Source organism: Pavona decussata, unplaced genomic scaffold, assembly GCF_977016875.1.
Source record: "Pavona decussata unplaced genomic scaffold, jaPavDecu1.1 SCAFFOLD_29, whole genome shotgun sequence".
Classification (NCBI taxonomy): Eukaryota; Metazoa; Cnidaria; class Anthozoa; order Scleractinia; family Agariciidae; genus Pavona; species Pavona decussata.
In genome coordinates, this window is record NW_028145452.1 from 124,624 (window position 1) to 138,654 (window position 14,031).

The window sequence follows — 14,031 nt, forward strand, 5'->3', positions numbered from 1 at the left end:
TGAGAAGGGAGCTTGCGGTTTTCTACGAATATAATTCCACCAAAGATGGGGGTGAAGATAATTTGCCGCAAAGTGATCATCAAGACGAGTCACGGACGAATTTAATTATCAACTTGGATACAATCTGAGAAAGGCTTAATCAACAACTAGCCTGCGTAGCTGGCGGTTTTGGTGGGTGGGAAAGCCAGGTCAAAACAAGTGGTGCAGCTGCGGGTGAAATGGGGAGAGAACCGCGACAGCCACGTCAACGTTGCCCTCGTCCCATTTCCCCGCGGCTTCGCCACTCGTTTTCCCACTGAAAAACCGCCAGCTACGCAGGCTAATCAACAACTTTCTGCTAACAATTGGTTATTGTCTTGTATTTCACTTTTCATGGTAATTATAATTTAATTGTATTTATTTATTTATTTATTTATTTATTTATTTATTTATTTATTTATTTATTTACTTATTTATTTAATTAATTTATGTATTTTTGAATGGTAGATAAGTTCATTAGCCGGGATGGGCTAATCATCGCGGTTAACTGACTATCAAGCAGATAGATCGCTATCCAGCGGATAAAATGTACTCTAACCAATACATCGTACCCACTGGATCGTGACTTATCCGCTGGATCAGTCGAAATACTGGCCCTATTTACAGTTCTCGGCGCCATATTGGATTGGCAACCGCGCAAACACCGCATCGAGGCTTACGGTCATTGAAGCTGGTTGAATGGAAAGAGTCAGTATGGCGGCCAACACCATCTTCATGCCTGCTGTATATGTTTTTCTGTTATGTCAGTTAGTTTGAAATAAAACGCCACTATTTTTGGCTGCATCAGATCAGTAACGCGTTCACTTGAGGGCAAAGGATCAGCTCTCACTGGGTTCCCTCAGCTAATATTTACATTACCCACAGATCATTTTACCGGTCAACTTAATTTGCTTGTTTTCTGGAAAGTTCGTAGGCTGTGTTTGAAGACATTACATGCAGGAAACGCTAATTTTCAGGGGTCACCCAATGGTAGTTTTTCATGAAGAGGTTTTAGGGCCTAGTTGCCTCAGATATTCCGACCTAATTGACAGCAATGAAAAACTGGCAGTTTTCTTTTGGAAAATAATATGCATTTGTTGTTGGCTCAGTGTGAAATAAGGCGGCTAGAGTTTTCGGAAAGCCAAAGGTAATTGCCCCTTTTTGAAGTTCATAAAGGGACTGGGCCCTTGTTTGCACATTGTTCAAACTGCGTCATATGAAGAAACGGAACCCCATCATCAGAAATATCACATAGAAAAATAGTAAGTTTTACTAAGTTTGGTTTTGTTTCATCACGTAGTAACCAGGCTGTGGCCTGTCAAAGGAAGACAAATTATATACAAATGTCTCTAATTCTGAGATGGTGTCCCGAAATCCATACAGAGTCTCTAATTTTCCCAAGTTTTGAACGCCTTCTAACTGATTGCAATCTATCGACAGAAACTCATACTCGGTAAAGTAAATAATTTTAATGCGATCTTTCTTGAGTTGTGATCCAATTTCTGATTCAATCAAATTATTGTAAAAAAAAAAAAAAATCTCGCCCCCAGCCTTTATTTGAACTCCGGAACGGGCAATTCGGGAGATAAGATTTCGTTGGCTCCAATTAACTAAACAAATCTCTGCGCAGCTGAACGATGAAATCCGCCCAGATCAAACTGCGTTTTACTTTTGGAAATAGCACTTGCAGCGGAGATATTGAGATCACTTACGGCCGGTAATTGTTTTTGCTGAAATTTTCCACCTTGGGTGCCACTGATACTAATTATCTACCATGGTTTAACCTTCTAACTGATGCCTCTTAACCCTTGGTTTCTCAATAGTGCTCACCCTGCTAAATTAACGAAGTTTTATGTTCAGTTGTCTTCCAGCCAAGTTATAGCTGAGCTTAAATGTATTTTCTTGATCCCACGCACGCACTGCGACACTGAGGAAAGTCAGTTTGCATGGTTATGTAATGCATCACTTGTTAAAAAACATAATGTTTCTGTTTTTCTTTAAAACAAGTGAAATGTTTGAAATAGGAAGATGACGGACTCTTCTCTTGTTTGTTTGTTTTCACAACAAAAATTTATTGTTCCCTGGCACTGATATAGTCCCGCAGTTTTTCTGTGATAATGCAACTGATGAATTAATGTGACAAAAAGCGCGGTACCCTACGATTTCCTACCGATTTTTTTCCAAACATTTTTCTGACTGTCTTTACAACTCCCTGTCTGAGTTCACGTAGACGCCAGCCGTACAAAAATGGGTTTATCGACGAATTCGCAAACACCAAAGTTATCGTAAAAATCCAGGCTGTTTTTTTATTTGTGATGAAAATTTCGCCATAAAAGAGCCGATAAATGCACCACGGAAAATAACAGAGAATCGTACAGATGTAAAATACGAATGTGTTTAGAGCGGCACGTCTTAATGATAACAAATTGAGCGTAGTTGTGGCATTTGAACTCTGCACAGCTTTTTGTTGGACGTGAATCACGAACTGATGACGACGGACGATTCTGTAGATTCCTATGTAAGAAACTGTGGTAGCCATGATATAAATGAACACCAAAACAAAGCCCACATAAATGTACTTCGGTGGAACCCAAAACTTATTTAACAGAAGGGGGTGAACGATCCACACAAATATCAAAGAAAATACGACACGGGATGAGGTAACTACATTGCTGTAATTGAGATGATACCGAAGGGCCATAAATCGATCCACACTTATCAATGCCATGGTTGCGAATGAAACGCCACAGAAAGCGAATGCCATCGTGGTAGTTAAAAACTGGAGAAATTCAGTTGAATTCAATTCTTTGGCGATGTAAAACGGTTGTACTATCAAACCAACGGCCAGATCGGACACAGCGAGACCACACAGCAAAATGGTAGAAGACGAGCGAAGAGAAGAATTTGTGATGACGGTGACTAGCACCAAAGTATTTCCAACGACGGATATCAACATCAGTGGAACATTAAGGACGCAGTTAGCAATGACAAGGGTGCTCGCGTCAATAGTCGTTTTACCATTCTGTAGCTCATATGCTGTCGATTCGTTCAAGTTCGTTGACATCTCAGTTCAATTGCTTTGAAAACTGTAACTAAGTACAGCTCTAGATCAGTTTTTGAGTTGATTGTAAAATGTTTCTTCTCAATTCTACTTCACCAGTTCGTAAGGCTATGTCATAACACAGATTCTTACGTAAGAATTAAAAGGTGAGAGAGAGGACACTGTGGCGCTTCGAATTAGCTGGTGAAAGAAACCTTCTACAAGAGCCTGGCATTGCGTGTCCTTATTTAAGAATCTCCGCAATGACGCCCAGTCAGTAACAGTGAAATTAATAAAGCTTCTCTTTTTCCATTTGAATAAGGAACACCGGAAAATGTCTGCAAAACAACCTAAGGCTTTTAAAAGTTTTTGTAAACTTTTTATGGCAGTAATTGCCACACTTAATTAAATGTACATTAAAATAATGGCGTGTGATGGTCACTGCCTGCGAGCCAACCAAACAATCACACAATTCACGGCCAATGGGTGGGTGTGATATCGGACCACCAGCTGATCATTATCATTTAATTAAATAATTACAATACAAACTTAACAAAAGCTAGATCCGCAATATACGACTTCGGATCGTAAAAGGCCAAATGTATGAAGCAATTTTAAAAGCAATTCTCCCCAAATTTCCATAACTCTAAATCAATTTTCTCACACTGAGTCTCAGAAGACTGCTGCTAGCGATAATGATATGACTGAGGGTTAGTTTCTTAACTAACCTTAATGCTGCGTCGTTGGAAGCGTGGAAACAAATATTTAGGTTTTATCAACAGTGTTGACATAGATTATGTGCTCACCACTTTCGAATATCTCAGTACGGTGCATGGCTAACTCAGTTGACAAACAAACGAAATACTTGTTAAGCATTCGCCTCTTTCTTAATTCTTCTACTGCTTTCAAGGGCTCATGAAAGAACTTGCCAGAACAGAAATACTTTAAAGGGGCAGTATCATGGGAGATATCATGATTTAGGGCAAAAATTCACTGAAATTAAACATTGAACACTGTGTTAGTTAATTTCTAAATCGCTAATTTAAAGAAATATTAATAGAGATTCTACTGAGACGAAAGGTTGAACCAAAATATAGTACAACCGATTTTTAGTGCATTACGACAGTGAAAATTGAAAACGTCGGCCCGACGTTTTCAAATTTGAATCCATTTTTATTTTGGTCATCTGCCGGCAAAAATATCCGTGGATAGTTTCTTTACACTCTGATAGTCTCTTAATGGAATTTTGGTCATTATATCTTGGCTGCTATCAACCAAATAGCCTCTTTTCGATTTTCAATGTGTTACTAAAAATAGCGTGATACTGTCCCTTTAATCCTTTAATCCGTTAATCTTCTCCATAGCCCAGACAAGATCTTAACTTTTCAGTCGAGGAATATTTGCGGGCGGCAACCCTGGCATTGCATCTGCTGTTACTGATTGTGATAAACAGTTCTTTCCATATTTAAATTAGCATTTTAAATCATGTTCATTTTGGTAAAACATAAAATGTTTTTCTAAATACGAGATATTTTTAATTACTTTTAATTTCATCGTGTCATGAAACGACTCCTGCAAGTCTTATGAATAGATTAATTGTGCCTCTTGAGACATCTGCTACTGTATTCGACTATCCATGCAACAGCCTTTCTGATGTGTCGACAAATGTCCATTTGGAATCTACTCGAAACAAAAAGTACTTTCAAAATCATGCTTTGAAGCGATCAAAATAATAGCGCTTGCTGAAATTGCAGCTTCGTTGTTTACGTTGTTCCGCGCAGAAGTCATAAATGGTGGCTGCACATAAAAGCTATGAGCATTTTATTTATTTTTTATTATCTTAAGGTAAAATAAAAGAAAAATGTACGCAGGTAGTCAAATGTGAGGCAGGAATAGGCTTTATCACGGTTTTCGACGCCATTTTGACAAGTAGGCAAACACGTCTGAAATAACAATGTTTGTATGGGAATCCGATGTCAAATAATTTTCATAAAACATCGCTTCTGAAAAAATCATGAATTGGAAACTTTTGGAACTGGGGAAAGGATTTTAAGAAAAAAATTGGAGGGATGTAGCTGTGCCAGAAAGCGTCCAGTCGTATTTTGAACTTTGACAAAAATATCAACATAAAAGAGCTGATAAACGGCTAAAATAACAAAGATTTGTGCAGATGTAAAGAATATAAGTATTTAGAGCGGTGCACCTTAATCACAACATTTTTAAGCTGTTTATGGCATTTCAACTTTAATTGCACAACCTGTTGTTGAATGTGAATCTATAACCCATGCCGCCAAACGATTCTATGGCACTCCCCAGCCATGATTTATATGAATGTCAAGACAAAGCCTACATAAATATATTTCAGGGGCATTCAACGAGAACATGAAAGCAAAATTAAGTTAAAACATTGAAATTACCACACAGGACGAAGTAACTATAGCTGTAAATCAACTGATCAGTTGAAGAGCCAAAAAGATCCACAATCATCATTTGCGAAACCTGGCCATGGGTTTATCGGACTTACCAGGGTTACCAGCAGAGGGTTACTCTGGTATTACCAAGAAGTCGTACAGCCTGGTTATACGTACCCCGGTATTGCAAGACCTAAGCTTCCAGGCTTACCGAGCTTTCTGCACATAGGGTTCAAGCCTGGTAATTCTGGTTCAAGAGCAAGGATACCCTGGTTTATCAGGCTCAATTTTTCCCCCAGGGAAACGAAACTTCACAAAAATGCAAACGCCATGATGCCTGTTGCATTACGCATGACGAGCCAACAGCGAAGACTGATGCAGGGAGACCACAAAAGCAAAATAAATGATGTCGAATGAAGGGAAGAATTTGTAATGACCACGACTTCCACCAAACGGAGTTCCAAGTGATGGAGCATCAATGGAACGTGGAAGCATAGTTAATAAAGGGCAATGCGGGTTATGAAGCCCCACATTATTCCTTTGTTTTAGGTTTTTTTGTTGGCCTTTTTTGCCCTTGAAGGTGCACAAAGGTGACAACGCTTAATAGCACTCCAATTAAGTTGAAAAAACTGACCAATAGAAACATACCTTTAATTTATTCAGTCTGAATGTGCGACCAAAAAACAAAAGCTTGTGCACTGTCAGGGAGCTTTCAACCTAAATTGCAGCACCGTTGTTTTTGCTTTTGATTTTTACCGACTTTCATAACCAGTCTCCTCTACTAACTATGGTGGAAGGCGGGAATACATCTCACGTATACACGTAAGCGTAACTAGTGGTCTTTTCACCGTGTACAAGGTCGATTCATGTTTATTGCCATCTTGTAAATTTCCTCGCTAAGAGTACCTTCGTGAAACGTACTCTATTTTCGATTTGACTAGTAACTGAACTTGCCTTCAAATCGGAGAATTTTTTCAACCCGTTCCTATCAGTTTAGATATTTTTAAAATTAGACTTAAAACTTTTTTATTTAATAGGGCATTTAATTAGTTACTATAGTTATTATAATTAATTTGCATTATTGATGAATTATTTTATTTGTTTATGGAATTTTAGAATTGTAATTTTGAACTTCTATTTTATTTTTAATTTAATATTTATTGTAAGGCGCAATTGAATATTTTTATAGAAACTGCGCGGTATAAATTTAAATTTATTATTATTATTATTATTATTATTAAAATATTGAGATGAAATAACCCATGCATTCTTGTATAAACTTTTGAAAAGACACCAGTAGGACAATGAATTAATATAAATATGAACTTTTCTTCTTCAAACTAAACAAAGACATTAAAAAATGTTCAAAACCGCACATCATAGAATAAAGATGAAAGTTGTCTTTTTGTATACTGAAGTACTGATGACAATAAGAATTAAAAACGAATAGAGATGATAGAGGAGTGAACATGCAGGGGCTCCTGCATGTGGAGGAAAATGAATCAAGAGACTTGGTGTTTATAAATGTTAAAAATGTTGAGTATCTTCAACCTATACAAAGAGTACAGGTGGATAAGTGTGTGTACGTGGTTGAGTGCGTAATGATTCTTATGGCCTTCTGCTGGAGACGAAAAAGAGGTTGTAAGTGAGAGGAATATGTGGAGGCCCAAATAATAGAACAGTATTGGAGGTAAGAAAGTATTAAAGAATTGCATAGTATGTGGAGAGTGTTAAGAAGAAAGAACTGTCGTGATTTGATTATGATGCCAATTGATTTGGCAATTTTGGATTAAATTACTTTCATGTGGAGTTGCCATGACATGTTCTGCATGGTTTAGCCCTGGTGGTCTAGTGGTTTATTCAATCCCTTCTAGGGCCATGTTGGTCGCACTTTAGGGCAAAATGGCGCTATCAGAGATCATTTCTGCCCGATGGAACTCATTTCAGCCCTTATGATTATCATGATATTCATGAACTGTATGATAGAAATCACAAGGTGTCCCCTAACCTTAATTCTCACTCTAACACACATAATTCTGTCAAATGTGAAGTCATATGAAAACGACAAAAAGGCCTGTTTTATATGAAATACCCAAATTCAAGATTAGGTGCATTTCTGGACATAATTGTATGATTAGGCTATTTTATCCCTAATCGGGGAGAGCTATTTAATCAGCCCTCAAAATACCTCTGTATTTTACTCACCAAATCGGAACCAATTTTGTGTACTAAATTCAGTGCTCTTCACCCTAAATAACATTATTCTGGTTTACAGCGGAGCTCCGCGCGCGCGCCATTGAAAAGAGATTTTGGTAAACCCATGTATGCGAAAAATTTTGGTTATAACGTCACTGTCCGTCCGGCGTACGTACGTCCGTCCGTACGTCCTTCCGCCCCTCTATGTAAGCCATTGTGAAATGTCACACTCAACCCGCGTTTTTTCGGCGGGAAGTGGGATGGCTTACTTCTTTTAGGAAAACAAACGAGAATTTTGAAGAACACTATTTTCTTCTGATTTCTTGTATTCGTTGAATATGTTGTCAAACTACATATGTCGAGAAAGCAGGCGACTAAAAGGCAAATTTGAAACCCGAGAGCAACAAACAAACAGGCGAAATGTCAGTTGAAAACAAACATGTGGTGAGCTGGGTGAGTAAGGAACTCGCAAGTTGCATAGAAATTAAATGCATTTTTGCAGGCAACTGTCGGTAATTCTCCATATTTAACATACTTTAAATTATACACAAATACTTAAATCGTAATTTTGAACATTCACAGAGCTATTCACAGAGTTTTGTTTTGTGTTGGACTTGTGTAATTCATTCACAAGGCACATTTGTAAACACGCAGTAAACGTTTAAATATTTCGGACCACAACCAAACATTATTTTTCCTGTATTCTCCTTTTGTTAACGTTTACTTATAGACTTGAATTATTTCTCTAGGAGAAATATTCACAGAGTTATGTGTTGTTTTGAACATTTTGTGTTGGACCTCTCGAATTCATTCGCCATTCGCAGCGCATAAGTTTTGTAAACATGCACGCTCTAATTTTAAGCGCTCACTGCAATATTTCGGACCACAACCAAACATTATTTTTCCTGTATTCTCCGTTTGTTAAAGTTTACTAAGAGACTAGAATTATTTCTGTAAGAGAAATATTCACTGAGTTATGAATTGTTTTGAACATTTTGTGTTGGACTTCTCTACTTCATTCGCCATTCTCAGCGCATTAGTTTTGTAAACACGCTCTAATTTTAAATTAAAGCGCTCACTGAAATATTTCGAGCCACAACCAAACATTATTTTTCCTGTATTCTCCGTTTGTTGACGTTTACTTAGAGACTAGAGTTATTTCTGTAAGAGAAATATTCACAGAGTTATGAATTGTTTTGAACGTTTTGTGCTGGACTTGTGCCTGAATTGACGTTCGCAATTCACAGCGCATAAGTTTTGTAACACGCTCTTATTTTAAGCGCTCACTGAATTATTTCGGGCCACAACCAAACATTATTTTTCCTGTATTCTTTTCTTAAATTTTAGTCAGAGACTAGAATTATTTCTTTACGAGAAATATTCCTAGAGTCATTAATTGTTTTGAACATTGTGTACTCGACTTGTGTAATTCATTCGCAGCGCATATCTGTAAACAGTACGCTCTTATTTTAAAGTAAACGTTCAAATATTTCGAACCATAACCAAACATTATTTTTCCTTTATTTCTTTTCTTGTAACGTTTATTATGAGACTATAAAGATTTCTGTACGAGGAATATTTACAAAGTAATAAATTTTAAAACAAAAATTTTATTTTTATCCGAGCGGCCAAATTGTACTCGTGGAAACATTACGTGGTAGCAAATTTTCTTTATTGGACGCATTTCAAACTTTTCACAAATGCGTTAATAGCTTCCACAGGAGAAATATTTGAGAGAGAGCGTAATTGTTCGTCCAGAAGTGTTTTATGCTCTCGAATGTCATCAGAATTCAGCAATGATCAACAAGAACAGCTTATGGTTCAAAACATTTTCCGCTGAAGATATATATAACTCAAGACAGGATGAAGAATTTGTAACGTTAATACGTTTATACAATAAGCAGAGTAGCATGTATATAAATGCTATTAAAAAGGAATTGTGGAGCTCCGCTTTAAGGCATGGCTAAATATATATATTAGTTCAGCTCTGGAAGGAAATGGACTGGCCTAATTTACTAGTCAGCTGCTGACTGTCTAGATGAATTGATTAGATGAGTTTAAGGTGGCCGATCGTTTTACATATAATACTCGCCGACATTTTGCTCATTGCTCGTATTTTTCCTCGCCCTTTCGGGGTTCGGAAAAATACTCCGCAACTCGCAAAATATCCGCGCGTATTACATGTAAAACCATCGAATAAGATATATTTATCCGCATAACCAAAGAATAAAGATGAAAGTTGCCTTTTTGTTTAGTGAAGTATTGATGACAATCAGAGTTAAAAACGAATAGAGATGATAGAGGAGTGGGCAGGAGCTTCTGCATGAGGAGGAAAATGAAGCGAAAGACTTGGTGTTTATAAATGTTAAAGATGTTAAGTATCTCCAACCTACTGAAAGAGTGGATGAGTGTGTGTAACTGGTGGAGAGTGAGTAATGATTCTTATACCCTTCTTATGGACACGAAAAAGAGGTCGTAAGTGAGAGGAATATGTGGAAGCCCAAATAATAGAACAGTAGTGGAGGTAACGAGTATTAAAGAATTGCATAGTATGTGGAGAGTGTTAAGAAGAAAGAACTGTCGTGATTTGATTATGATCTCAATTGATTTGGCAATTTTGGATGAAATGGCTTTTATGTGGGGTTGCCACGACAGGTTCTGGTTTAGCGCTGGTGGTCTAGCTACTGACTGTCTAGATGAATTGATCAGAATGATGAGTTTAATTCCTTGCTCATCGATTAAACAGCAAGGTATATTCACTTGAACGAAATGCTTAAGGCCTTTAATAATCAACACTATGACAGTGGATAAAAGTGTTCTAGAAACAAAATAAGACATTTTAATCTACCAACGGAAACAAAATATTCAAGTTCGACTATTTTATTAACTTCTGCTGCTGAGCAATTTGTCATACAATGCAGAAGGGTATTAGTTAAAGTAGACTGTAATCTCGAGAAATTAAAGTTTCAAAATGAAAGAGCGATTTCATTGAGCGTTATTTTATTGTAATTAAATTTCAGTGACATTCCTCCTTTATAACACAACTATTTATTATACAGTGCAAAAAAATGAGTGTCATTTTATGTCACAGAGCAAATATTCACAGGGTGGACGCAAAATGAATGATAATAAATCGATTTCTTTCCCTTGTGCGGATCTCAAAAGAAAGCATTCAACTTCACGGATATTTGCACATGCTTTCTTTATAAGGGTACAGACAAGCGACTTCTTTTTGTTACGTTTTAATCTCAGTTGTAAAAATGGCAGAAAGGCCAAGAGGTTCTTGTCTGAAATTTCAGGACGCCGGAAAACCACTCAAAACGGAACTGCATCATTCAAACATTGATTGCAATCTATCACACCAGTATTAAAAACTTCACTGATATGCACCTGCCGTGTTTTCAAGCATCCAGACAGAAATTCATAACCTGCATGGCCTCAGTTCAGTATGCTCTAGAAAAAAAGTTTTGGTATGGAAAACATCTCCTCCGTTGGACGCAACGAATCAGAAACTGATAATTTTGCCAATACCGGAATTATATCTCGTCCAGAAACCATTGTGGTCGTAAACTGTGTCCTCAATGCTCCATTGATGCTGTTATCAATCTTTGGCAACGCTTTGGTGCTGGTAACCGTGTTAAGGATTCCTATCATCTCCTCCCCTTCAATGATTACGCTCTGCAGTCTAGCTGTTTCGGACTTACTGGTTAGTTTCATTGCTCAGCCACTTTACATTGCCAAAGAGCTTACCAAAGACCCTTTGCTATCTTCCGTTTGGGATACTGTGGGTTACAGTGTTTGTGGAGTGTCTCTATTAATCATCACTGCCATAAATGTGGACCGATTCATGGCTCTTCACTACCACTTGAGATACGTTACTCTGGTGACAAAATCTCGAGTTAAATACACGGTAACAATGATTTGGTTGATGAACTTTCTTCTCTCGGGATTTTACTTCTGGAATGATCTTGCATATCACTTTGTGTTAGCAGTTATCATCGGCATTTGTCTTGTAATTTCCACATTCGCCTACATAAGAATTTATCAAATCGTTCGTCTGCATCATTTGCAGATTCGCGCACAGCATCAAGCTGTGGAACATTTAGATGTTGGAAATAACATGCGCATAAAACGACTTAGGAAAAGTGCAATGAATACGTTCGTGTTTTACATGTGCATGATCGCCTGTTATTTTCCTATGTACACTTTGCTGAGTCTTCATGGAGTAAACTCGTCACACAAAGTCTGGAGAAAGGAGTGGAACTTTGCCACCACTGCGGTGTTCATGAATTCGTCTATTAATCCTTTTTTGTATTACTGGCGTTTGCGCGATCTACGAACGGCCGTTGATAAAACGGCAAAAATGATATTATGTAGAGAAGCGCACGGGACGTAACTTAATCTTTTTTTTTTTTTTTTTACGTTGTTAATCAGGAAAGAAAGTCATGAAGAGAAACATAATGGCATGACAATTTTTATAACTTCGTGTTTTTTATCCTTTGGTGAAATTTAATAACGTTCGGATTGATTTGGACTGGATAACTCTGTTTAAACACGGTAAAGTCGTCAATACAGAAAAATTTGGGGTGGCATACTAAATGTCACCGTGTAAAATTTCGAGATAAGAACAAATGTTTCCTGCAGCTTTAATTTCCGATTCTCGCGATTTTACGCTGCATTTCCATTTCCGGTGTTCCGCGCGCGCAAATTTGATAGACATTTTGATTCATTCCGCTGACGCATACGCCTTAGTTATGATGTGGGTGACACAGCAGCAAAATAAGTGCGCATACTCGTCACGCGTTAGCAATCTTACGTGGCGAAATGGCGACATTTTTAAAATTACCATTGTTTGTTTTCGTTTTGCGGGGATAAGCCAAAATCAAAATACACAACGTTGCCGCTTTCAGGAAAGGTTCCTTCGAACCTCCTCCATCACACATCTTATTCAACAAAAAAATATTGTGGCAACAGGCGTGAATTTGGTGATTGAAGTGGAGCATTCGTAATCGATCCTTGCTCAAATCACAAATCTCCGGAGCATGCGCACTCATTTTGCCACTGTGTCCGTGTGGGTGGGTTACGCGCGCGCACTCGGATTCAACCCTTCAAAACAACTCACCGATTCAACGGCACATTCATTAAAACAAAAAAACCCGAAAAGTTTGCATTAATGCATAAATTATTATAACGTATTTCAAATGAAAAATAAAAAAAATAAAAAATGAAAAATCGCTAAAACTTGCGACACTTTGATGCCGAGTGAACGGGCAGCGGGTAATCACGATCCAGTTTTAAGCGGGTAAGATAGCTGCACCTTTTCCGCTCGGGTAGCCAATTATAGAGCAGGATTTGATTCATCTTGCCTGATGTGTTACACACCTTCGATAAATGACGGTTTCATCGACCAGACGGTAATGGTAAATGGTAACTAGCACACAAGGCGACGAGAAATCTGTAATAAATAAAATGGCTATTTATCGTAAACTATTCGAGTAACTACAAAGGCTTGAAGCACATGTCACAATCCTTAAAAGAATTAAAAAACCTGATTATAATGGAGACCGCACAATACCAAAACAGAAACAATACATTCATCAGTGGAAGCCATTAACTATAATCAGGTCCTTTTACCTTTTGCATTTCATTTGTGATAACATTTACCAATGTCTATTAGTTGTACAATAATTAAATAATTTCGAGACGCAAATAAAATTTTCAACTAGTCATTGTATTTCCATATGTAAATGCTTGCTTAAGTTAAATACGTTTGCCTTAGATGCCAGGTGCTTTTCAGTTGTTCACCTTTCTTCCGCTGGTTTTTATAGCATCTACTTCGCAACTACACATATTGCTGCACTAGAGCGCACAAACTATACTACATAGCTGGCAAATAGTTTGTTATCGAACTGGTGTTTAATCTTAAACATTTCACCGAAAGTCGACTAAGAACACGGGGCAGGCCGAAGTTGTCCACTTGAAACGGGAAGTGTCAGAATTTTGACGGCGTTCAACTAATTTCAACCTAACGGCCGGAAGGAAACTTGTTTCAGAAGATGAACGAATCAATACATGAAAACACAACTAATGCTTCGCTTCTGACTGCCATTGTTACTTGTGCTTTCAACGTTCCATTGATGTTGACTTCCATTGTAAGTAACTGCCTTGTATTAGCGGCCATCTTTACTACTTCTTCCCTTCGGTCGCCTTCCATTATTTTGTTGTCTTGTCTCGCTGTCTCAGATGTTGCTGTTGGCATAATAGCACAGCCACTGTATATCGCCAGACAATTTTCCTTGGCTGACTTCCTATTAAGTTTATCGGGATCAATTGGGACTGCTTTATGTGGAATTTCTCTGTCTACAA

At 37.7% G+C, this 14,031-nt stretch overlaps 1 protein-coding gene across 1 annotated transcript; it reads left to right on the top strand.

The window, feature by feature from the left end:
- Positions 1-11,137: 11,137 nt before the first annotated feature.
- On the top strand, positions 11,138-12,116 carry LOC146484764 (melanocyte-stimulating hormone receptor-like). The gene has a single exon (XM_085104199.1). It carries the CDS (start codon positions 11,138-11,140, stop codon positions 12,059-12,061), a length of 924 nt encoding a protein of 307 aa, XP_084960325.1. The 3' UTR covers positions 12,062-12,116.
- The last annotated feature ends 1,915 nt before the right edge of the window (positions 12,117-14,031 follow it).